Raw genomic sequence first — 26745 nt, forward strand, 5'->3', positions numbered from 1 at the left:
ACAACAGAAACAATGTCTAGTGAAATTTTTTGAACCAAATCTTTTCATTCCCAAATGGAGAAAATAGGGCATCGTGGGAATGAAGGTGATTTTTGGCCAAGCAGGACGGACAAAGATCATTTCTAGTTGCATAGTAGTTCATTTCCTTCAATTTTGTAAGTAAAAGTACATCCTAATATTTTTTTTACTGTGCATTCTAATATTTTTCTATTGTGCATTCTAATATATTCATATTGTGCATTTCAAACATAAATGACGTGAACCATTTCTAGACCACTCATTTTAATACATGAAAATGACACACATTTTAAGACAGAGGAAAATGACACACTATTTTATTGGCGGTAATTTTCACCCCGAGCAGGACGAACAATACTACAACAAGTGATATGATCCCAAATTCCAAGTCACAATGCTTTGAAACCCAAAACTTTACGAATCCATGCCCTAACTCTGCCCTAAAAGTGAAATCATCCTCCACTGGCGCAGAACACTGTCGTGGTGGCAATGTCGTCGAACGGCGCAGAGCTTCCCCAGGAGCTGCTAATTGACATACTCTCTCGACTGCCGGCAAAGTCTCTCTGCCGATTCAAATGCGTATCGAAGCCATGGCTTACACTAATCTCAGACCCCCATTTTGCCCAAACACACCTTAATCGAAACAAACCACAGAGAGTCATTCTCTTATCCGACTACCTTTACTCCGTCGACTGTGATGAAACCTCTGATAGCGCCTCTGTAATGGCAACGAAGCTTGATTTCCCACCGATTGATTACCCGAACGAGTTGATCGACATTTTGGGTTCTTGGAACGGTTTGATTTTAATCGCCAACGAAGAAAACGCCAAGTTTTTGTTGAATCCAACAACTAGAGAGTCCAAGAAGTTACCCAAATCCCCTTTTGCCCTTGATCCATTTTCCAGTTACACCATGTATGGACTTGGGTACGATTCGTCTACAGATGATTACAAGGTTTTAAGTGTTGCTTACAATGCTAGAGATGAGGATGACGATGATGAAGAAGAAAAAGAATGCGCTGATACATTTGTAAGTGTGTTTTCACTCAAAACCGGTGCTTGGAGGAGGATTCAAGATGTTCCCTATGATCATTCTTCTCTAGAGCCTTACTCGTTGGTTCTTGTAAATGGGTCTATACATTGGTTAACTTGTAGGTCTTCCGATTATTCTTCTGTAATTGCTGCTTTTGATGTAGCAGAGGAGAAATTCCGTGATGTGCCGGCACCTAGCTCAATTGACAACAACCGGTTGGTCTTACATGGATTGGGAGTTTTTGGAGAGTTTCTCTGTGTGCTTGTATGTTGTAATAGTAACAAAACTGATGTTTGGGCGATGAAGGAGTATGGGGTTACTGAGTCTTGGACCAAATTTACTACAATCTGTAAACCTTATATGCACATGATGGAACCCTTATGTTTTTTGGTGGATGAGGAAGTTCTATTGGAAATGGATGGAAAGAAATTGGTTGCATTCAATGCCAAAGAGAGAACATCAAGAGATATAGTGGTGCGTGGCATTCCTAGGACGTTCAGAGCAGGGAAGACCTATGTGGAGAGCCTTGTTTCACCCTGTTGCAACTCTGGGATTGAGAGAAAATTTAAAGGGAGTCGAAACTTGAAGAATTGTCAACTAAATAGGTAAATAGATGGTGGTTTCTATTCTATTGTTTTGTGTTTAGTTCTCATATCTTCATGTTGTATATGCCACCATAGTATGAAATTTTTTATCATCTACATAAATATGTATTCGGTTATTTATGCTTGAGTGACGCAGTTTTTGGCTTTAGTTGAACTATATTGTTATAGGTTTATAGTGGGGTTCAATGATGTTGAACTTAGATTTTTTCCTATTTGAGTGGTGGGGGTCCATTCAACATGGTAAGAGTGCTATTCTTCAATCCCTGTTCCAAAGAGAAAAGCAAAGTTGAAGTATTTTGGTCTTTTCAAGGTTTAATTTTGTTCCATTTCTGGATGACTTGTGTATGAAAGCCCTTCTACGTAATTCTGAACATATTGTTAACATGTAGATAAAAATTATAGCCTCGTTATTGAGTTATTGGATTAGGTCTTAGAAAATAATTGAAGATATTATCGACGCGTGCCTGGTGGTCCTATGGGAGTAGCTTCTTCAATGCTTGCTTGGGTTCAAATTAAACCATAAGAATATCTGGCTAATCTAGTGCTAGGTGACAGAACTCATTCAAGTCACAAGTTGTGGACTTGTATTTATGAGAATCATAGATCTATTAAGAATAAGAATATGCATGAGTTCTAGGAGAGAGCTAATAAAACAACATAGAAGGAGTATTATTTCGATTTTTGAATGTTAGAAATATCTAGTCATCTTTGGATATTGTTATAGTCATTAACATGATGAGCTACATAACCTTTGGTATCATATTTCTTATTTTCCTTTGTTTTATTTCCTTACGTAATCTATATGACTACAACTAAGGTTGTTTTTCATCTGAGTAATGTGTTTGTGTGCCAGAGTGTGAGCAATGATAGCTTCTTCTTTTCTTCTTCTTTTTTATTTTTTTATTTTTTATTTTTATATATATATATATATATATATATATATATATATATATTTTTAATCTAATACATGAACTGCATAACTATTTTTTTTATTTATTATTTTATTTTTATTATTAGATATTTTTTTACAACTAAGATTTCATTAAAAGGCATTAAGGCTAATACAGGTTTATCAATGACAAATTTCCTTCACTCTTCAACACTGACTCTGAAGTAAATATGGTTCTTCCTTGTATGACAACGCGATATTCTGTTCTAATTTTGTTTCAACCTCCATTTCTGAGACAATATTCCACTTAGGACCAATAGCATTCCCCTCTCAAGGAATTGTTTGCACCTTGGCAATTCTTAGCATTGCTTTTATCATAACCATCATCGCTTTCTTATAGACATGGAATGTAGACATATCAATTTAAAATTTCGTTACAACTACACTATAAGATGGCCAATAACTTTTTTTTTAGTAGCTTCTTTTCTTTTCTAATAAATATTGAATTTAGGCAGTGCAACATTAACATTTCTTTGCAACTACACCATTATTAGTCTTGTTTAGACAATTTGTGGCCATATTGTAGAATTTCTAGAATCTGCATGACAATATATTTATTATCTATTTATTATCTACTCTTGATGGTATAATTTCTAGAATCTGCGTGACAATATATTTGTTATCTATTCCTTGACAGCATAATTTCTAGTATAAAATTTAACTATAAAATTATAGAGTTATAGTGGGATTCATTGCTGTTGAGCTTTCCTTTTGGATAAGTATTGTCGTTGAACTTTGATTGTTGCTATATTAGTGGGGGTCCACTGAACATGGTAGGTGAGCTATTATTTCATGCTTGTACCATCGAGTGAAGCATAGTTCAATTGACACAGTATTTTTAGGTTTAATTGTGGCTGTGCCTCTTTCATTGTGTAAGAAACCCTTTCTAGGTAATTTGGAAGAAATAGTTATTACTTATTACACTTGCTTAAGTCTTGAACTCTGATATTCAATGAGGTTGAGCTCCTTGATTGTGAGATGAGCACAATGAATTTTTCTATGTACCTGAGATTATATAGACAAAATTATTAGCCTCATTGTTTGAATTATCAGATTTGGTTTTTAACAAAATTGAAACTATTATTTATGCATTACACATTTAATCACATTCTATTATAACCCCATGGTGAACGAGGCGTTAAGGCTCATTCTCAAAATGACCATCTGAATAAAAAGAATTGAGAGCTCCAATCACCTCTGTCTTCACCAACTCCCAATTTTGTTGGACAAAAGCCCAAGCGAACCCATCCGGTCCTGGAGCTTTGTTGCCATTGCAACTCCTCAAAGCCTCCAACACCTCTTCCTTGAATCCTCCCCAAATGGCCTCTCAAGCCAATCTCTATCACCCCTTAGATTCCTGCAAACTCAAGCCCATCAAGTAAAGGTATCCAGTTAGCAGTCTGATAAAAGGACACAAACCCAGCCTGAATCTTCTAATAAGAAAATAAATAAATAAATATACAGCCTGAACATCCTCTTCCCCGATCACCATATTCCCATCAATATGAATCCTTTCAATATGATTTCCTCTTCTATGGATGTTTGGTAAGCGATGGAAGAATCTCGTATTCCGATCTTCTTCCTTCAACCAAAGCGCTCTAGATTTCTGCCACCACGAGATCTCCACCATCACCACAATCTTTCCAAACTCAGTCTTGCACTCCTCCCTTCTAGTTGCCTCCATGTCGCTAAGGCCCCTCTCCCCCTCCTTCCTATCCAGCTCAGAGATTTCAAGGAGGATTCTGTTGTTGCACCATTCCAGATTGCCAAGCACTTCTTAATGTCTCCCTTCAGCAACCTAATTTTGGTAGCTAGAATAGAACTCAGGCTGCCTCTAACCTTACAGCTAGTCCACCAGGTTCGAACCCTCTCTTTGAAGTCCTCTACTCAAAGCCACATATTCTCAATCCGGAACAAGGTTCTCCCCCTCCCAACCCATCGCAATCAAGGAGAATTGGAATATGATCCAAAATCGCTCGAGCCAAAGCTACCTGAGATACATTAGGGAACTTCTGCTCCAAGCCCCCAGAAACAAATAATCTATCCAAGTGAGACGGCGTAGGGGATTCCCGACCACTGGACCATGTGAACTGGCCTCCTTCCATCGGAAGATCAAGAAGATGATGAGAGTCAATGAAATCCGAGAACCCTGTCATGGCCGGAGTCCAACTTCATCTTGTGGATCTTTCACTAGGCATCGTAACAACATTAAAGTCCCCTCCCACACACCATGGAGCTTTCCATCTCCTCCTAGCGATCAACAACTCCTCCCACAACCCCCTCCTTTCCACATCCCCAACTGGGCCATAAACTCCTGAAAACATCCATTGCGAACCATCTTCCTCCAAAGTGAACAAGAGAGAGATAGGTGACATCCCCTTCCACATGTCAAATTTCGAGACCCCTCCTTTTATCCCAAAGAACCACAATCCCTACCGAAGTCGCCTCCGCATCAACCACCTCCCATTCCCCAAACCTGCCTTCCCATAGACTTCTTAGCACTATCAGTAGAAAAGCCAACTTAGATTCTTTCAAGCACACCACATGCGCCTCCCATTTATTCATCAAAACCTTCACCGCCTTCCTTTTGTTTGGGTCGTTCAAGCCCCGAACGTTCCAAGACTTGGTTTTGAGCTTCATAAGCACACGATGTCTTCCCCTCTCTCCTCCCAACCTTTCTCTTCTCACTTCCTCCTCGTCTTCTCCCCTCATAGTTCACATAGGAAATGAGATTTTTAAGCTCCCTTTCCCTGATTCCAGCAAGGGCTTTTCGTTTGCTTCACCAGGGCCCACTCATCATCTACCACTTGGAACATCTCATGGACATACTTGTCATCTCCTGCACATGTCAGTCCTAAACATATGGCAGAAAACATCCATTCTCCAGTCATCAGAAGAACCATGACCATCTCAAGATAAATGTGGAATTTAGTTTGCTCAGGTGCATCTTGATACCTGGGACAACATCATTTATTGGGTTTATAGGTAAACACCTGACCAAGGATCGTGAGGAAGCCCTATAAAGAAAGACTCTCATTTTGTTTTCATCAGTATATTATATTTATCATGAGAAATAAAAGGCAGTTTCAATGGATATATGGATGTTAGTACTGTTAATGCCAAGATTTTTTATCTGTCGGATTTCAAGCTTCTTCTCTTCGAAGATTTCTTGTTTTTTTCTGCTAATAAGTGTCTTCAAGGAGATTTATCCAAATAAATAAATAAATAAGTGTCTTCAAGGAGTTTGGAATCTTCTAGAATCCATATTGAGTTGATTATCTTGTCAGCTGAATTTATTATATCTCTGCTTTAGACGGACGATGTTTTTTTCCTGGTAGTCATTCTTCTAGATGGATGATGTTGTTTCCTGGGAGTCATTTTTCTGACTTGGTTCATTCTGCTATTTTCTGTCTTTTTTGCTACTAAGCTCAAGTCATTGATTTCTTGATATGCTGCTGAATTGGGTTTCAGAATGCCTCGTGATTTGTTGGCTGATATTTGAATTCTTTATGCTCTTTGTTATCCTGCTATGTTTTCTGCTGACTTTTTACTTTGCAATTACTATTTTCAGTTTGTTGCTTTGTTACTTTAGTTAGCTTATGCTTTATTTTTGTTTCTACCATTGCTCTTGTTAGCCTTTTGTTTGGTTTGTTTTCTGTATGGCTAGCTCAGCCTTGTTCTTGTAATTTTCTCATCTTAATAGAGCTTATTTACCACATAAAATATTTCTAAATTTAATAATTACCTTGTGCATTCCGCTAACAATTGGTATAGAAATTTCACTAGGATTCATATCCTTGCTTATAATTTATGGTGCAGGTTGTTTGAGTTTTGCAGCTGATATTGCTTTAAAGAGTAGAACATTGACCTACTCATACCGCGTTAGGTTCTCAGTAGAAAATTTATGAGAGAGTAGTCATATAACTAGGTTCAGCCATGAGACCTCATACTATAAATGAAACCTCCCAGGGAATTTCGTAAGTTGATTAAGCTCTTATTCTAGGGCTATCTGCTCGTTGATGAAGCCATTAGTTGGACTCTTCAGAGTTATTTTGGTTGCATCTTTGGAAACCATTGTCCATTTGAAAACATCAACAACAAAAGGTGAATTTTGGGAACTTGGTGGTTAATTGTTCTTAGATTCCTTTTTGGAACAAGTGCAAGAAGTTCTGAAATGATATGTTTATCAAATTTCCTGAGAACTACAGGAACATAAGAGCTAAGGGATGCACCTAAATGGCATTATGCATTAAACATATAAGCAGTATACTCTTTTTATATTTGTTAATATTCGAGCTAGCGTTTTAACTTCATTTCTGTGACCATTCTCTTCTATTGTGGAACTATGAGTTCAAGAGCCGGGCTCCGGGCTTGTGACCAAGTGGGGGCATTAAGGCGCTGGAAAGTTTGATAGCCAGGCCAGCGTGTAATTGGGAGTTTTTTTATTTTATTTTATTTTATTTTATTTTTTTGTAAAAAAAAAATAATAATAATAAAAAAAAAATAAAAAATTACGAGTGCAAGAGGGAGCAACAAGGAAATTATGATAGACAATGTCTCTAGTGACGAGTGTCCTTCCATATCCTAAGATTCCTCTTTTAACGGACTTGCTCCTCCTTTCTTCGTTGTTTGAACTGGCAGAACTGTCCAAAGAACTAAGAAACTGTATAATCTCTTTTCAGAGGTTTGAATTCAAGTGCGGACTATGTGGATATATTTTCTATGTTTGTTCCTCCTTGTTATCTTTCACTTGTCCATTTTTAGATGAACTGGAGTATCTGTATGATATTTATGTGATTTTATGAGAATTCATATGTGGGTTTGCATAGGTTTCTTTTGCTCTATGTTTCCTTTGCAAATTGTTTCTTTGATTATCCTTTGATCAAACAATCTTTTGGTTAGGGTTTTTGAATCAATGACTGAACTCTGTAGAACCAGGACAGAACAATTAGTGGCAGAAGCAAAAAGAAATGATTTGGCTTCAAGTTCGAGCTCAAGGAGCATTGAGGCTTCCAATTTTATCACCGACCATTTCTCCCAATCAGATTTCTTGGATTTCCTCAAGTCCACTGGGATTCTAGAAAGACCAATTTACGAGAAGGCCTTAAAGATGTTCCAGGATCCATACTGGAGGGAGAAATTCATCAGTATGCTTGACGAAGGTAAAAGGTTTTAGTTGCGGAACCTTAAGTGATAGCTTTGGTTTTACCATGTAGAAGTTTTGTCATGGTCAGTTAGTGAGAATAGCTGCTTTGTTTGATGATGACATGATTTCGTATTGCTTTTCATGTTATGTTTAGTAATAGTTGGACTGAATTGTAACTGTTTCCCATTCGAATCCTTTTTTAATATATAAAAGGAATATATTTTGGTCGTTGTTTATTTGCTTCTCTATTACAGTTGCTTGTTTCTGGTTGTGCTTCTTTCTAATTGTTATTAAATATTATTTTTAGTATGTGAATGCTTTGTGAGGTTGATATTTGTTATTAAGTATGTGTCGTGTTATTTTGTAACGTCTAATGACTTCCTGTAAGCAGCTAGCAAATGCCTTATTTGGTGCCTGATGCTGCATATTTTTATTTTTTATTTTTTTAATAGGTTATGATGTTAGTAGGTTGGAAACACTTCATTTAGGGGTGTCGTGGAGGTGTAGGACACGTGTTGGACTCACAAAGTGTCATAAAATTTTAATATTTTATTTTATTCTTGGACACGACTAGGATGACTAAGATACGACAAGGATACTCTCAAGATAGTGATTTTGTAATTATTATTATTTTGTAGAAAAAGGGATTCTATGCAATTTAAAATATATTATAGGTTAAGTAGAAAATAATATAAAATTTAAAAACAAAAATAACAAATAAATACCTTTAAGCTCCAAATTAGAATTTCATAGATAAATTGAGTAAAAATAAACATTATATGTATAATATATTATCATTTTTGATGTATCTATGTTGTATTCATGTTCGTTTTGTTTTCAGAGTTGCTGTATCGCTGTGTCTGTATTATGTCGTACCTGTTTCTGTATCCGAGCTTCCTAGGTTGGAATTAGTCCAAGGAGACAAATATGCGATCCTAACTTCTTCATCCACACCCATTTACAATATAGTTGCATGAAACTCCCTTCTCATTGCCATTTGCAAGTTGCAACACCTAAAATACATGTTGATCATGTCATTGCCATTTGAAATCCTGTATACCACTTCATTTTTCAGAATTTGAACTTTGCACTTTCCCCAGATGTAGGAGCATGAGTTGAACGCTTAGCAGAACCAGGAAGTTTCCCATTATTTTACTCGATTTCATGATTAGAAGGAATCAATTCACCTTCCTCAACAGCAAACTCCAATGCATCAAAATTGTGGAGAAGATAAGTTGGTTTGGGGGTTTGGGGCTCAAACCCTAACGATAAATTCTCTGTCAAAACTGCCTATGAGATTGTAATTCAAGATCTTTCAAAGACTTCAGAGCAGTTGTCCCAGCCAGGAAACCGTATGCATCAAGAATTCTGGGAATTTGAAAAATGTGGAGGAGATTGTTTGTAAGTCCTGTGGCTTAAATGATTTCTTCATCTATTTTGTTTTTGCTCTTTGTCCAGCATGGTTCGGACCATTTAGATTGGATCTGAGTTCTTGTAATTGGAAGTCATGGCAGGATTTTTTGTTATTGTTAACTCCCCTTTTCCAACACATTCAGTTCTGAAACTGCTGAAGCTTTGAACCTTAGAGAGGGTATTAGCTTACTTATCCACTAGGGTTACCTGAAAGTGATTACTGAAAGGGATTGTCTTGCGGTTATGATTCGTATACTGGTTAATTACACTCACACCCTTTGATGTTTGGTTTATTGACCGTGAAATAAAAGTTAGCTATTTTTTGGACAATTTCACCCCATCAAAAATTTGATACAAGCAAGCCCTCAAAAAGTGAGAAAAGATGATATTGCCCTTCAATTTTAGCTGTAAAAAATATCATACATTTTAAAAGACCAAAACATCCTTGAGAAGCCAAACTCTTTGTGTGTGCACACACACACACACAAGGAACTAGGGTCAGCCCCACTCTTACTCACGGGAAACGAACAAAGAACCAAGAATAATTCGAAGACTGTAAATGGGTTTGTATGTATGTATTATAAGGAAACTTAAAAAGTCATGGTCTATTTAAACTTAAAGCGATGGTCTGTTTAAAATCTTTTTAACATTTATAATTGATCAAGGAATCATGATATAGTGATATTTTTTTTACCTTTCAAAGTGGATGATGATAATTTCAAAATTTCAAAAGAGAAAATTAGGTGTGACTGAGGTGTGTTTCTCGCCACTAAAAAAGCATCTATAATTGCATTGACTAGGTTCAATATTACTGGTAAATGGAGAGAAATTTTTGAAATTTGAGCTGATGGAGAAACTTGTAAATTCAAAGACACCCGTCATTGTAAACTAAACCAAGTTGGATTAGGAGGAAGAGTCGGCAATTGAGGTCGGAAGACCTATCATTTCATTTGTTGAACTTTAACTGAAGAATTTTAGTATACTTATGAAAACAGTATAACGTGGATTCCTCAAGCAAAACAGGCAGTACATGTAACTCCACGATTACAATTAATCCAACTGGAACTTTATTTGGCAACTGATCATGACTTGGAAATTTTGGCAGGAAGGAAAAGCAATAAAATTCAGACATATATGTTTAGTAAGCATCAGGATTTGCCAAGAGGTAGGCCTCAACAGCCTTGAACATTGCAGACGCCTTTTCTTTGCCACTCTTGATTTGGTCTTCTGTAATTTGGGCATCTCCTATGGTGTGATATTTACTGTTGTTCTTGCAGATGGATCCTCCATCAGAGGAAGCTTCGATTTTGATCTCGTAACAGATTTTCTCAAGTACGCCCATCAAAGCATCACCTTCGATTATGCTGTAACTATACACAAACTTCTCTTTGTCAATCCCATCAACTTGATGCTTCACGCTCTTCATTTGGCTGCCTGCACATCAACAAAACATATTTCCATTTAGCTTGTTAGATAATTTTATAACAGACTTGTATTTAGGTAATACATAGAGATGTTCCAAGAAATAACTTACGTTACATTTGGAGCACTGAACAACGCTTTAGATTATTCTAAACATAACTTAGTGTTGATAAAAGAAACTTGCCTTCGCCAAAAGTGATCAACTTGACTGTTCCAGCTCCTCCATCCCCTTGGATGATTTCAACACTCTTAATAGCTTGCGGCAAGATCTTGGGGATGAGGGTGTCGGCATCAAGGACGAAGGCCTTGAACATCTTGGCCGGGGGGATTGAGGAGGTAATCTCCATATCATAACTGATCACACCCATGATCGATAGTGAAATTGGTCTTAAGAGATTGAAAAGATGCAAGGAAAAAGGAGAAGAAGAGTACCAAGTATCAATTGGCTGGTGAAGAGGTTTTGGTGTGTGGAAAATGGAAGAACTGAAGGTGGTATTTATAGAGTTAGTTGAAGGTTCCCCTTTGTGTAAGTTAAAATGGAAAATATCCACTTGACTGCAAATGGGGTCCTAATATTCCTTATTAAATTATAATATCTAATCATGCTACATTTTTTAAAACAACAACAACATGTTGGATATTAATAAATAATGAATCCTTGAATTTTCAAATCTGGCTGCTAAGAATTCTATGCACATGGCTACCATATAAATAATTGGAACCCCATAATTATGGGGTCCCTCTCCACAGCTTTGACAATGAAATGGTTGAGAAGATTCGAATTTTTACCTGCAAAATAAAATTCTATGATATTCACCAATTCGCCAATAATAATTATTGATGTCTTTGTCAAATTTAACATACGATCTAAATTTTATATGGCTGCAAATATAAGTAAATTAGGGAAGTGTCACTATAATTTACCCTTGAAACAAACCGACACTCTCACACCTGGAGGCTCTCATTACCATCCCACTTCCATTATTATGCTACAACAGATTTGACGTTGTTTGTTCTTTTAGACGAGGCTCATTTTGTTAAATTGTTGTTATATATTTACTTTTCCTGTATTTCATCAAATTTGACCACCGACCCAGTGTATTTTTTATTCCCACCGACCCACTGGTTGGCTTACTTGGAGTTGGAAACTATAGACTAGTTCAACCCAATAAAAAAGTAGTGGCGCCTGAGAGAACTTTTCGTGTAGCACTAGTTTTGACTTTTAATATTCAATTAAATGGACTTACAATTCTAAGAGAAAATATTATTCGAGATGAAGTGGATTTTTATTTTTTTTTATTTTTTATTTTTTGACAACAACTAGATAATTAACATAGAAAAGGAGAGAAGATACATTCACGGAAAATAACATTTAACAATTACGGGGGCCATATGCTCCACTCCAAATTCCCACAATCGGCTTCAAGAGCCTTTTTGCTCATTAAATGAGATACAACATTACCTTTTCTAGGAGTCCAAGCAAGGGAGGAGTTTGGACAAACTGAAATAAGAAAAGAAATGTCCTTCAGGACCACTCAAAGAGACACCATTGAAGGTTGAAGACGTTGCACCGAGTGGCAGTCTCCTTCAACCACAACAAACTCATAACCCCAATCCTTCAACAAAAGAAGAGAAGCTCTCAACACCAAACTATCCGCTAAGGATGGGCTGCTAACATTATGTAAGACCACTGATGCAATCTTAATTGGTTGACCCAAATGATTTCTCAAGATAATACCGCCACCACAAGACTTGGAAATAGAATTGAAAGCCGCATCAAAGTTGAGCTTGAGAAATCCCTCAACAGGAGCAATCCATTTTGAAATAATAACATGGGAAGGAGGAGAAGGAAAATAAAGGAGAAGATGCTGGCGAGAGACTTCCGAAAATTCATTGAAATCGCTAAAAGCCCTCTAAGCCACTTCAAAAGGATCGCTACTAGACCTGTAAAAAGTCAGGTTGTTTCGGCTTTTCCAGATAGACCAACAGATGAAAGCCGCCAATCCACTACAGTCAGCGGACTGCGCTGTGGAACTCCATCTGTTGCACATCTCAACCCAACGCTTTTGCCAAGTGGTAGGAAACGCGCCGCTGAAATCCAAACGAAGAGGACTCAATTTCAAAACCTTACAAGCAAATGGACAAGTGCAAAGAAGATGATCCACGATTTCATCAAAATGCCCACAATAAGCACAACCAGAAAATTGAGACACCCCACGCTTAAAAAGCTGATTGTTCACCGGAATCCGTTCATGAAGGCTCAACCAAATAAAGATCTGAATTTTCTTATAAGCCCGAAGATGCCACACCCCTTCCACATATCGCCACTAGATGAATCAAAACTACAAACTTCCATAGGAAGAGATTGAGGAGGAGGATGGAGAATGGAAAAAGCCACCTTATAAGCACTCTTGACAAAGAAACCACCATCAATAGTGCTGCTCTAAATCTTAGTATCCATACCACCCCGAAAGCTCAACGGAATCTGAAAGATAGACTTGCAATCCCGCTCATTAAAATGTTGACGAACCAAATGAGTATTCCAACAGTGAAAAGAAGGAATAATAAGATTCGATACTAAGGAAAAATGAGCGGGTTTGGCTTTAATGACACTTTGAAATCAAGAGAATCCAGAATCCAATTATCAGACTGTTGGGAAACGTGCAAGTTTTAAAAACTTTTCGAGGGATTTTGATTCATAGATCTTGATTCATCACATAGAGACAAGTTTTATGCAAAAATAAAAATATGATGTATCATTCAATTAATGGATTGAATACTTACATCAAAGGTCTGAGTAAACCTTTAAAATTTTCCTCTAAAGTGAATGTTCTCACTTATTGTAGATCCCTTAGCAAGATGCCTTCTCCTTAGATCTCCATCTTCTTGGTAATTATTTTGCCTTTAGGAATCACTCATAAGCCTCCATGAATTACCTCGGAAAACTAGGCTTGTGGGAGCCTCAATTAGATGAGAAAATAAACCCTAATTTTCTAGAGAGAAAAAAAATATTCCTTTTTCCTTCTCATAAAAATCACACCCTAAAATATACATAGACCATGTATATTTATAGGCAACATAAAAATAAAGAAAAGGAAACAACAAATCCTTCTCCATCTCTAATTCATATGTCTCAAATCTAATATGATTCTAATATCAAGTTGGGCTATGAGTGAGAATCCATTGGGCCTATTATTTTATTGGTTATAATGAATTAATAATTGGCCCGGTCCATGGACCCAATTCAATTAATTCATAAATTAATTTCTACTCCGCTAAAAGAAATTAATTGAACTCCAATTAAATAATAAATAACCTCTAAGTCAATATTGCACTTTGACCCCTCTATGCATAATTAGTTATTGGATAAATAAAGCCATCAATCCGACTACTTAATTAATATATCTATTTTGGTACCTTTGATTATTTCTGGCTCGATCACAATAAAACATTTGTTTGACAAAAATAATAATTTAAATAAATAAATACATAATAAATCATTTTGTCTAAAAATACACGAAGGCCTTCGAATTTACTTTGTGATCAACCATAATCAATACAAAATAAATACAAGTAGCAATGATGCAAATATTGAAAATATAACCCTCTAACTATTAATTACATAACTACCCAAAGTGTCTGTCTAAGGATCCCGAAGAATCCGCCGAACAAATCAAAGTAATTATTAATTAATAAAAGAGTCTATAATTTTCTCATACTTAAGAGTCAAATGCCATGACGGTGATAGGGAGCAATTGCATACGATGGCTCTCGCAATATATCTCAACCTAACGCGGATCCAGTTCAAATCTTAATTAATTATGAGTCCATCCATAATTACCGACTATGAACCATTTATGATTACTATTTATATATCATGCATTGATTGCCATCACAAACATATATATAAATATCTCTTGTAATCAAATGGACACTATCAATTCTATAATGAATCGAAATATAATACATTGAATTCACCAATTGTATAAAACATAAATATTTCATAAACGTCAGGAACATATGTCACTTTAATCCAAACAGGAATTTGCTATGCCAGAGCATATAAATCCCAACAGCTCCCACTTGCCCTCATAGCCAATTCAAATTGCACATAACTCCAATGTTATCCAGATGATGATCAAAATTATTGATCAATAATACCTTTGATAATGGATCAACAAAGTTGTGTTCCAATACAATGTTCTAGCCACAAGTACATTTTCCTCATAGCTAATTCAAATTGCATCTAACTCGAATGTTATCCAGGTGTTGATCAAAACTATTGATCGACGACACCTTTATCAATGGATCAACAAAGTTGTGTTCCAATGCAACGTTCTAGCCACAAGTACATTTTCTTGCCGGACAATATCATGTAGAACATGATACTTCCTATCAGTGTATTTTGTTCATCTATGGAACCTTGGGTCATTGGTTTGGACTACTTCTGCACTATTGTCGCAATATAGCTCGATAGGAAGGCTAGTATGCTCCACAACCTCTAAATCAGTGAGATCAAACCAATAGGCTTCTTTTGCCGCCTTTAAGGCTGCAATATATTCCACCTGCAGGTTTGAGTCAGCAGTTGAAATCTGCTTAATAATCTACCAACTGATTTCCTTTCCATTAAGTGAACATACACTAAGTCATGAACCTCATAGTATCTACTTCTGATTGAAAATCAGAACTAGCATACCTGACTAGGATCATATCATCACATCCATAAATGAGTATGATATCATTGATTCTCCTTAGGTACTTAATGATATTTTTCACAACAGACTAGTTGTCAAGTCCAGTATTGGACTGATCTTTACTGACTATCCCTACAATGTAGCGGATGTCCTGTTTGGTATAGACCATGGCATATATGAGACTCTCATATGCCGAAGCATATTGTTCCAGTCTCATTTGCTCAATCTCCTTTGATAGTCTTGAAAAACTACTTACTAGAGAGAGCAATCCATATCAATAAAGCAAGAACTCATTCTTTGAGTTATGCATACCAAACCTGGTCAAAACTTTATCAATGTAGGATTATTAAGATAAGCCTATTTTCCTTTTAACCTGATCTTGCAAAAGCTTGATCCTAGGAATATAGCTTACATCTTGAAAATCCTTCATTTAAAAGTAATTGAACAACTACCTTTTTATTGATGACAAAACTTCCACGTCATTATAAATGAGTAGGATGTCATCAATAAATAGAATTAAGAAAAATAATGACATTCCCTTGTACACTCATGATTTATTCACTAAGAAATCTTCTGGTATCTTTTTGTAGATTAACTTGCCTTCCATAGGTATCACCCTACTAGAAAGTTCTACAAGATCCCAGAATTTATTAGAATACATAGATTCCAACTCTGATTTCATAGTAACTCGCCAAAACGATCTGTATCCATATCGGTTCACGCTTCCGTGTAGCTTACTGGGTCCAACTCATGTTTAACAGGGATGTCCATAATGGTCTCACCTAAAAACATGATTCTATCGGTTGGATGATAATCCTCCCACTACATTAATGTACCAATGCAGGAATCTGTGTACTAGATGATGCTGACGCATCAATAGAGAATTCATATATTATTCTCAATCTCTATAATAAGTGTGTTCACATGTGGTACATCTGGTACTCATACCATATTCTCTAACATTAAGTTACTAGGTATGTGATTCATAATATGATTCTCCTATAGATAAACAGTGAGTGTAAACAATCAACTTTTATCTTTGAGATCATAAAATAATCCATCCTAGTGACTTAAGAGTAGCTATCAAATCTAGCATGCCTATGATCTGCTTCCAACTTACTTGTCCATATCAAACGCACATGTGCAAGACTACCCCATACGTGCATGTGATTCAAACTAAGATTTAGTCAAAAACACAGCTCAACGGTATCCTTGAGACAGACTAAGATGGAATGCAGTTCATAATGCGCATCGATGTCATTAACGCTAAACTCTTAAATGAAAGAGATAATATAGCATAGCTGATCATAGATCTAACCATGTTAAGTGGAATTCTGTTATTCCTATTTGACACCTAAATACATTTAGCGTCAATTGCGGAAAACTGGTACATAATACCCTCATTGACCATATAGTCTTTGCACTATCCCAAGAAATACTCATATCCTCGATCAGATTGAAGTGTCTTGATAAGTTTACCTAATATGTGTTCCACATCAGTCTTAACCTTCTCAGAAAATACCAAGAGTTTAAGACTTGTGTTGCATCAGATAAACTTATCCAAAACGTGAGTAATCTTGCTTGGATGTTCATAAGACCACACGTGTCAGTGTGTACCGACTCCAATTGTCCTTTATGTCTATTTCATCTGGCTGATTAAGCCCTAAGAGTTATCTATCCTTCAAAACAGGGTTCACAAGTTTGGTTTAGGCTACCCTGCCTCACTAGGTAATTAACCTTCTTTGACCAATCTTTGAATCTTATTTTAATTGATAACAACCCAAAAATAGACATTAAAAATACAATGAGTCAGGAATAACAAATTTTCTCTTAACATTCAATCTAAAAGATGCAACATTAGTTTTTACATCCTGCAAATCTTAAGAGTTTGTGATTATAGTATATTAACCATCTTTCAATGCACCAGAAGCAATAGCATATCTATTTAATTTTATAAAACCAGTTTTACAAAATAACAACACAGTTTTATAAACCATAAGTGAAACAAAATTAGATTGCGTCTAACTTCTGTGCATAAAGATAGTTTTCTAATACTAATATCCTCATACTCTCTAATTTCAGATGTAATACTCCCACTGACCTAACTACAACCTTGGCATCAGGTCAAAAGATAAATATATATCCATATCATCAAGGCTTCTGGATTCCTGAAATCCTTACGATGAATTGCAAACATGTTTAGTGGCTCCAGAATCTATCCATCAGGAATTAATAAATGCAACCACATAACATAGCTCAATGATTAAATATATATTTTCATATGCCACGTCATTGCTTAGACAGTTCGTCTTATAGTGTTTTAGTTAACGGCAAAAGAAACAGTTTCATTTGCCCTCAACATACACTGCCTTATTCCCTTTAACCTTTTAGATACCTATGTTTTGTGCTAGCCTAGTCCTATTATCATCCTTCTTCTTTGCTTTGCCCGTCCACTTGGGCCTAGAAGAAGATGGTATAGACTAGGTTAGATTGATAGGAACGCCCAAACTCTTGATTATCCCTTCATCTGTTACCAATTCTATAAGAATATCAGCGAGTGTGAACTCAAACTGATTCCTTATTTAGTTCACTCTAACAGAGTCGAACGAGTTTGGTAACAAGGCAATAATTATGTCAACTTGAAACTTACCACCCAAGTCAGCCCTATTTATCTCCAACTAATTTTAAATAATAAACAATCATTTTCCAAAATTCGATTTCATACTGGAGTTCCTTAGGCTATCTTGATGCTATTCAAGTCTGATATAGTACTTTAGCATACTCTCCATCTAATCTCACCAAAACATCTTATTGACATTTAACATGATGCTTGAAGAAAATAAAATAATTTGGAGCGTATTCGAGGTAAACTCTAGAATATTGCACCAATTCATCTCATTTGCCTTATTTTACTTATTCAAAGCATTAATGTTCTCTTGGGTATCATAAAGTAAAAAGATTAGGTTTTAGGAGTAGTAAATACATTTGTACCACCACGTTGTGAATAAAATATCTAAATTCCTTTTCTAATCATTATAAATGAAGTCCACATACATTGAAATTAGCAAGCAGATAAAATGGATTAGACATAATTAGTCTGAATATAAATGCATTCATACAATATGCAAGGTGAATTATTAATACTGTCATGCATATTCAAAATTAAAATGAATTTGTTTACCACATAATATAATAAATCTCAATCGAACAAGAGATCATTATCATTATTGGTGAACAATCCCTTTTAATTAATGTGGGTCCCTCAACTCTGTAGCATAATAAATCAACCAATCAATATGTCAATAACTTATCCTGTTGGAGGAGTTCATTATTACTATTGTAGAGATTCATTTGCTATTAGGTGAGAACTTCCATTAAAATAATATGTGGGTCCCTTAACCACTGCATGAAAAATCGGATAACCAATACACCAATAACTTATTCGGTTGGTGAAGTTCATTATTGTTATTGGCGGGCAAATCCCATCATCTCCATATTTCTTAAGACAATGTCTTGTCTATCTATATGAAATAATTCCCGATTATGTTTAGCCTTTCTAAAATCACTTAGGGTAGACCACTCCGTTGGGGAGCTAACACTATTGATTTTAGATTGAGTGTATAACGTTATTAAAGCTCTAATGAAAAATAAAATATTAAATATCTTGTCATTATAATCTAGACTCTTTAAATCATGCGTAGGGCCTTATTTTTAAAGATTTAATTACAATGAACATTTAATATTATTATTTTCATGAGATAACCATTCTTGAAATATTAAGACTCTTCAAATCATGCATGGGGCCTTATTTTTGAAGATCTAATTACAATGGTTTTAATAACGAAGGCCATGGGGCAATATATAAAAATCCCCGCTCCCACTCAATTTTTAGTCATTAATAATTAGGGTTTTCAATTTACATGATATAATGCATGCAAAACGTCTTGATTTTAATCCCATTAAATTTAGAAAATATTTGGACTTTAAATGATTCACTAATATTTAATTTGAAGCACACTTTAAAAATAATTTACGAAAATAATTTTTCGTTTCCCAATAAGTGCCCTCAAATTAATTAGTAATCTAATCCAATTAATTTTCATAATTTAATTAATGTAAATCAAGCCATTTAAATAAAGATCATGGATCCAATGCATGAATAATAATTAATAATCAATTATCTATTCCATGCATCACATACATCAATAAATAATTAAACCACAGACAGAAACAATTTAAATGGCCAATAGATTTAACTTTTAACATTTAATTGCTCTAAGTATTGCCCGAGGGTCCTCCATCCACTTGCAAACACCCGTAGGAGACAAGAACACGCCTGAAGAAGCATAACAGTGCCTGGAACAAGCCCGAAGGACCCCACACATGCTCCCACGTGCCTAGGGGAGCTACCAGGTCAAGACACGCGCCCCCACGCGCTTGCACGTGCCTGGGGCACGTGGGAGCACCTCCACGCGCCTGCACGCACGCATGGAAGAGGTTGACTTGTGCTGGCGCGTGCTTCTCACGCGCCAGCAAACTGATGACCCTGGCGCGTGCTCCTCACGTGCCAGGTGTATTATGTTGGTGCTGCACTTGATTGCAGCCTTTGATCAACGGTTGTGGATCCAGTTGCATGGTCCTGCGCTGCACCGGATCCCATCTCTTCCTCCGGTCTTGCCTCTTGCCGCCGGCGAGCCTCCGGTCACTGGAAAACCGCCGTTAATTCCAGAAAAATTAATAAAAATTTTCAGAAATTAAATTTAGGCCCTAAAAATTTCAAAAAAATTCCAGAAAATTTCTAAAAAATCCCAGAAAATTCCTAAAGCCTAATTTAACCCTCTTGGACCTTCTTGAAGCTTCATAGTATCCCTTGATGAAGATTACATGGCTTTAAATAAATTTACAATTTGAAATACAATGAAAAAATTAAATTACATCATTGAACTTTCAAACGGCTAAATCAAAGCCTTAATTACAGTCATCCAAAGATAAAATTACATTCAATTAACCTATAAGCTTCATCCATGGCCCAAACACACATCATCATCCATTCACAATTATACATACATCATCATGTATCAATATATTAAATCATACATCAATATATATATATAATTTGGATCCATGATGATGATTTTGATAAAAACATGATCTCTAGTAATGAATCAAACCATGCTCTGATACCACTGTTGGGAAACGTGCAAGTTTTAAAAACTTTTTGAGGGATTTTGATTCATAGATCTTGATTCATCACATAGAGACAAGTTTTATGCAAAAATAAAAATATGATATATCATTCAATTAATGGATTGAATACTTACATCAAAGGTCTGAGTAAACCTTTAAAATTTTCCTCTAAAGTGAATGTTCTCACTTATTGTAGATCCCTTAGCAAGATGCCTTCTCCTTGGATCTCCATCTTCTTGGTAATTATTTTGCCTTTAGGAATCACTCATAAGCCTCCATGAATTACCTCGGAAAACTAGGTTTGTGGGAGCCTCCATTAGATGAGAACATAAACCCTAATTTTCTAGAGAGAGAAAAAATATTCCTTTTTCCTTCTCATAAAAATCACCCCCTAAAATATACATAGACCATGTATATTTATAGGCAACATAAAAATAAAGAAAAGGAAACAACAAATCCTTCTCCATCTCTAATTCATATGTCTCAAATCTAATATGATTCCAATATCAAGTTGGGCTATGAGTGAGAATCCATTGGGCCTATTATTTTATTGGCTACAATGAATTAATAATTGGCCCGGTCCATGGACCCAATTCAATTAATTCATAAATTAATTTCTACTCCACTAAAAGAAATTAATTGAACTCCAATTAAATAATAAATAACCTCTAAGTCAATATTGCACTTTGACCCCTTTATGTATAATTAGTTATCGGATAAATAAAGCCATCAATCCGACTACTTAATTAATATATCTATTTTGGTATCTTTGATTATTTCTGGCTTGATCACAATAAAACATTTGTTTGACAAAAATAATAATTTAAATAAATAAATATATAATAAACCATTTTGTCTAAAAATACACGAAGGCCTTCGAATTTACTTTGTGATCAACCATAATCAATACAAAATAAATACAAGTAGCAATGATGCAAATATTGAAAATATAACCCTCTAACTATTAATTATATAACTACCCAAAGTGTCGGTCTAAGGATCCCGAAGAATCCGCCGAATAAATCAAAGTAATTATTAATTAATAAAAGAGTCTATAATTTTCTCATACTTAAGAGTCAAATGCCATGACGGTGATAGGGAGCAATTGCATACGACGGCTCTCGCAATATATTTCAACCTAACGCGGATCCAGTTCAAATCTTAATTACTTATGAGTCCATCCATAATTACCGACTATGAACCATTTATGATTACTATTTATATATCATGCATTGATTGCCATCACAAACATATATATAAATATCTCTTGTAATCAAATGGACACTATCAATTCTATAATGAATCGAAATATAATACATTGAATTCACCAATTGTATAAAATATAAATATTTCATAAACGTCAGGAACATATGTCACTTTAATCCAAACAGGAATTTGCTATGCCAGAGCATATAAATCCCAACAGAGACAGCAATCAATCGAAGAGCCGTCGTCAATCCGCCACAACATACCTCTTTTAATGACCTCCTTAGCTGAGAGAATACTTTTCCATGCCCACGAGGCATTGGATTTATAAGGCGCATCCACAAAAGCAAAGCCCTTAAAGTATTTCTGCTTGAAAGAATTAACCAGTAAGGATCCATCCCCCTTTTCCATTTGCCACGCCATCTTAGCGAGAAGAGCAAGGTTAAAAGCCTCCACATCCTTGAAGCCAATACCCCCCTTAGCTTTAGATTTGCATAAGGTATCCCAACTGAGCCATTTAATTTTATTAGACTTCTCTTCTCCGCTCCACCAAAAGTTGGTAAACATGCTAGTCAAAGTCTTGCAATTAGATTTTGGAATCGTGAAACATTGCATAGCATATGTTGGGAGTGCTGATAGTACCGCTTGAACATAACCTCTCTGCCGACTTTAGAAAGCAACTCCCCTTTTAGAGCTTTAGTTCTAGAAGAGACTGTCTTAAAGGAAGCTGAAAGCTGCAATTTTTGATTTACCAAGGAGAGACGGTAGCCCCAGATACTTATTCGACCGGTAAACATTGCGTATTCCCAGAGAGTGACAGAATTGGTCTTTTAACTGCGTCGGAGTATTAGGGGAAAAATAAAGACAAGACTTCTCCAAATTAATCAGTTGTCCAGTGAGAGCCTCATGTCTATCAAGAAGAAATTTCACCTTGATAACCTTTGGAACTGTAGCCTTGCAAAAGAGGAGAGCATCATATGCAAAAAGCAAGTGGGAAATAGGGAGGCAACCCCTACCCATCCTAAGGCAGTGAAGCTTCTTTCTTCGAGCTAAGTCTTGAAACAAGGAAGAAAGACCTTCAGTGCAGAACAAAAAAGGTATGGAGATAAAGGGTCTCCTTGCCGAAGGCCTCGAAAAGGAGTAAAACAGTCACCTCTCTCCCCATTAATTATCACGGAAAATGAAACGGTGCTCATACACTCCATCTTAAGATCAACCCATTGCTTGTCAAAACCCAAACGGCTCATAAAGTGACACAGAAAGGACCAATTGACTCGATCGTAAGCCTTGGCCATATACAACTTAAGCGCCATAAAACAAGAATCACCGTGCTTTTTTGATTTCAGAACATGAAGCAATTCATGAGCAATAACGATATTATCATGAATAAGACGGTCAGGAACGAAAGTAGTTTGGTTTTCACAAATGAACAATGAAAGAAAAGGTTTAAGGCGGTTTGCCCGGGCCTTAGAGTAAATCTTGTACACCACATTGCAAAGAGAAATTGGGCGAAAATTTGTCATAGAAGTGGTATGATGAACTTTTGGGATGAAAACCAAATTTGTGGAATTAAGACTATGTGGCAAAGATCCCCGTGAATGAAAAAGTTGAAACCTATAAGAAGGTCGGCTGAAGTGGATAGATGAAAACTATAATTAGGTTTATCTACTTCATTCCACGGATAAAAATTTCAGGACGCATAGAGTTTGAAGTTTGAAATTATTATTCTCAATTAAATCATAATTATACATCTCTTTAAATATGTAGGTAGAGTTTTAAGTTTGAGAATCATTATTCTCAATTAAATCATAATTCTACATCTCTTAAATATGTTTTAACAATAGAAGATGCGATTAATTACTATAGTAGATAAGATATTTTATTCCTTCCGCAAGGATGGACAGTGGACAATGATTGTGAGTACTTACTTAATTAAAATAAATAAATAAAATAAAATAAAACAAAAATTCTATGATATTGATGGGAAAGGCGCGCCCTTCTTTGATACGTCATATTTATTTTCTTTTATAATTCATTAATAATGGAGAGATTATTTTTGGAACATTGGCTTTAAGGTCCTGTTTGGCATGCATTTTATTTCTGCCGTATTTATTTTTGGGTTGTTACAGTGTTGATTTTGACAACAAAAGCATATTTGGTGCGGAAAATTAATGACACTTCAACAGAAAAACAAAAACACTATTAATCAAATTATATTTTATTTTTTTTATTTGGAATATTAGTGACACTATTTTTTGTCCTACGAAAATGTGACTCTCAACCATCGATTTTGAAAGGAGGGAAAATGCCACTAAGTTACGGTCTTCTATTACTCGATAAAACTTTTTGAGAGAGAAACTCGGACAATCCTCTAGATCACCATTACGTTGGTCTTTGCCCCTCTTGATTTCCTCTGCATATGTGGTATGTTTTTCGCTTGTAATCTTGTAAGTGCATCCATCATTCACAAAGAATGCAATAGGTAGTCCCAAAAAAAAAAAGAAAAAAAGAAAAAAAGAAAAAAAAAAGACAGCTTTCTTAGGGATGACAACGGGACGGAGTTGGGACAGGTTTGGCTAAATTTTAGTCCATCCTGTTAGAAAATTTATCATACCAACTCAGCCCCTACTCGGATTGGGTTATAATTGTTATACCATTTTCGCCCCTACTCCGGTAGACAAAATACCGATTTCGCCCCATATACTCCGTTTAATTGCAGGATGCGGCGGGGTGACCCGGGTTATGCCACTTTTATCATGTATGAAAAAAAAAAAAAAAAAAAAAACAAACTTGCCCAATGTGCTCAAATTGGGCTGATAAATAAGTTGACCTAACTTTTAAATTACTAAGTAGTGAATATTACTATATCAACAAACACTTACAGTAAAGTAATAAGAGTCTTAAAAATATAAAATATATATTTTATATGTATAAAAAAATTAAAAGGTACATATATAATCGGAGCGGGGTTGGGTCGGGGTCATCACTAAATCCGCTTCCACCCCAAACTCGTTTCGAATTTTTAATTATTTTACCATATTCATCCCAAACTCATATAGGAACCACTAAATTCACTCTGTTAGGAGCGAAGGCAGGACGAAAACTCGTGGGATCGGAGGAAATTGCCATCCGTGTGATAGTGCTTTCTTGTCCATGGAAAATAATCTTTGTACTTATCCAAATAGTAAAGCATGGAATCCTCGCTCAACCTGTATTTTTTGAAAATTTTGCAAATTCTATGTCAAAAATTCTAGAGCGAACTCACGATTTTGGTAATTTCATTATAGATGTTGGCACAGGCTATGAGCCAAGGACAACTCATTAATTTCAAATAAGTCAAAATTTTCCCTAAACATTTGTTAACTGAAAATATCCAATACTCAGATTGTTTCCCATCTATCATTATAGGCTAAAGAGTAGAAAAAAACCAAATCCCTAAATTATACCATTGTGTGTACGGAGTCAAAACTACCCGTACTACATGAAGTAAGGTCCTTAATGCTCATAACTTTCCTATTGGATTAAAAGTCTCTGGTTTCTAGATTTCAAGAAGTCAGCATCACCACTAGGTTGGTGGTCAAATTTGACGTCTAAAATGGAATAGGAAATTATATTATAATTAATTATCTAAATAGTGTGTTAAATTTTGGATGGACCCCATTGTTGTTGGTTTTAAATTATTTATTTGCAAGCCATGTGCGTAGAAATTCTTAGCAACCGGATTTGAAAATTCGCTTTCTCCACTCATGTATTTATAAGATAATTATGAAGATTAGGACCCCCAATCTATTGGGTCAATTACTGGAAATTTTCAATTGTAATAATAAGGCAAGCTTTAGGCTCACTCTATAAATACCAGCTTGAGTTCTCTCATTTCCCACACCCCAAAACCGCTCTACAAGCCAATCAATCCTTCACATTCTTCTTCTTCTTCCTTAAACCAATTTCGATATCATGGGTGTGATCAGTTATGATATGGAGGTTACCTCCTCAATCCCGGCTGCCAAGATGTTCAAGGCCTTTGTCCTTGATGCGGACAACCTCATTCCCAAGATCTTGCCACAAGCAATTAAGAGCGTTGAAATCATCCAAGGAGATGGTGGAGTTGGAACTGTCAAGGTCATCTCTTTTGGCGAAGGCAGCCAATTCAAGAGCGTCAAACACCAAGTTGACGGGCTTGACAAAGACAACTTTGTCTATAGTTATAGCATCATCGAAGGCGATGCTTTGATGGGTGTGCTTGAGAAAATCTCCTACGAAATCAAGATCGAAGCTTCCTCAGATGGAGGATCCGTATGCAAGAACAGTAGCAAATACCACACCAAAGGTGATGTTGGGATCACAGAGGACCAAATCAAGGGTGGCAAAGAAAAGGCCTTGGGAATGTTCAAAGCTGTTGAGGCCTACCTCTTGGCTAATCCGGATGCCTACAACTAAATACAGCCTTAATCTGTATACTGAAGTATATGGTTTCATGAGTGTGCCTTTGCATTATTACTTATACGTGTGCCTTTGCGTTATCTTTTTTTCGATGCCTTTACTTATACGTGTGAATAAAAGAATCTTGAACTGCGGGGAAAAAACTCCATTGAGGTTGTAATCATCCAGTTGTTTGTACTTTTTTTTATCTGATTGAAGTGTTCAGTTTCTTTTGAATTACAAATTTCCATGCTCCATTTAAAGGATATTTCTTTCTTTATTCAGCTACCAATTCATTTCCCATTCCGACACTATACAGACACCATTAGAGTCGGTAAAATGAGACCACGAATGGTGAAGTCGATATGATAGTAATAGATGGAAAACAATCTAATTAATTTATTTTCCATTTGAGTGGAAAAAAATTAACTAATTTGAAAATAATGGCTCGACCTTAATTACCTAACACACCTTTGTTTCATAATTAAAATGAACATACCAAAAAGTTAGTTCCCCTCTAGATTTTTTTTTGAGAGACTCGCAATATTTTGTTTCGGATAGAAGGTATTCTTTTTCGCCTTGGTGCATTAAACTAGAAGTTGCACGATACCCCCTCTCCTCTCTCTCTTTTTGGAGCAACATATAACCTATATT

General features: G+C 35.8%; 3 protein-coding genes across 4 annotated transcripts; 2 read left to right on the plus strand and 1 right to left on the minus strand.

Moving 5' to 3' along the window:
* Positions 1 to 377: 377 nt before the first annotated feature.
* LOC132293706 (F-box/kelch-repeat protein At3g06240-like) lies at positions 378 to 10286 on the plus strand. Of its 2 annotated transcripts, XM_059791293.1 has the most exons (3): positions 379 to 1655; positions 7507 to 7766; positions 8851 to 10286. In XM_059791293.1, exons 1-3 carry the CDS (start codon positions 508 to 510, stop codon positions 8862 to 8864), a joined length of 1422 nt encoding a protein of 473 aa, XP_059647276.1. In that variant the 5' UTR covers positions 379 to 507; the 3' UTR covers positions 8865 to 10286. The 2 variants fall into 2 exon arrangements, with proteins under 2 accessions (XP_059647285.1, XP_059647276.1); XM_059791302.1 differs by lacking the exon at positions 8851 to 10286 and having other exon boundaries at positions 378 to 1655; positions 7537 to 7998.
* On the minus strand, positions 10067 to 11065 carry LOC132293717 (major strawberry allergen Fra a 1-2-like). The gene is made up of 2 exons (XM_059791311.1): positions 10766 to 11065; positions 10067 to 10593 (listed from the first exon to the last, which is right to left on the minus strand). Exons 1-2 carry the CDS (start codon positions 10951 to 10953, stop codon positions 10302 to 10304), a joined length of 480 nt encoding a protein of 159 aa, XP_059647294.1. The 5' UTR covers positions 10954 to 11065; the 3' UTR covers positions 10067 to 10301.
* A 14463-nt stretch (positions 11066 to 25528) lies between these two features.
* Positions 25529 to 26357, plus strand: LOC132293724 (major allergen Pru ar 1-like). The gene has a single exon (XM_059791324.1). It carries the CDS (start codon positions 25627 to 25629, stop codon positions 26107 to 26109), a length of 483 nt encoding a protein of 160 aa, XP_059647307.1. The 5' UTR covers positions 25529 to 25626; the 3' UTR covers positions 26110 to 26357.
* Positions 26358 to 26745: the final 388 nt, after the last annotated feature.

Source organism: Cornus florida, unplaced genomic scaffold, assembly GCF_030987335.1.
Source record: "Cornus florida cultivar Cherokee Brave unplaced genomic scaffold, ASM3098733v1 CherokeeBrave_3.0.0_Hap2_Chr01, whole genome shotgun sequence".
NCBI classification, from domain to species: Eukaryota; Viridiplantae; Streptophyta; class Magnoliopsida; order Cornales; family Cornaceae; genus Cornus; species Cornus florida.

Coding starts and splice junctions, on each gene's coding strand:
- LOC132293717 (XM_059791311.1), bottom strand. CDS start 10,953: ATGGGTGTGATCAGTTATGATATGGAGATTACCTCCTCAATCCCCCCG. Junction 10,594..10,765: donor ATCACTTTTGGCGAAGGCAA/GTTTCTTTTATC, acceptor ATGTGCAGGCAG/CCAAATGAAGAGCGTGAAGC.
- LOC132293706 (XM_059791293.1), top strand. CDS start 508: ATGTCGTCGAACGGCGCAGAGCTTCCCCAGGAGCTGCTAATTGACATA. Junction 1,656..7,506: donor AAGAATTGTCAACTAAATAG/GTAAATAGATGG, acceptor TCTTTTGGTTAG/GGTTTTTGAATCAATGACTG.
- LOC132293724 (XM_059791324.1), top strand. CDS start 25,627: ATGGGTGTGATCAGTTATGATATGGAGGTTACCTCCTCAATCCCGGCT.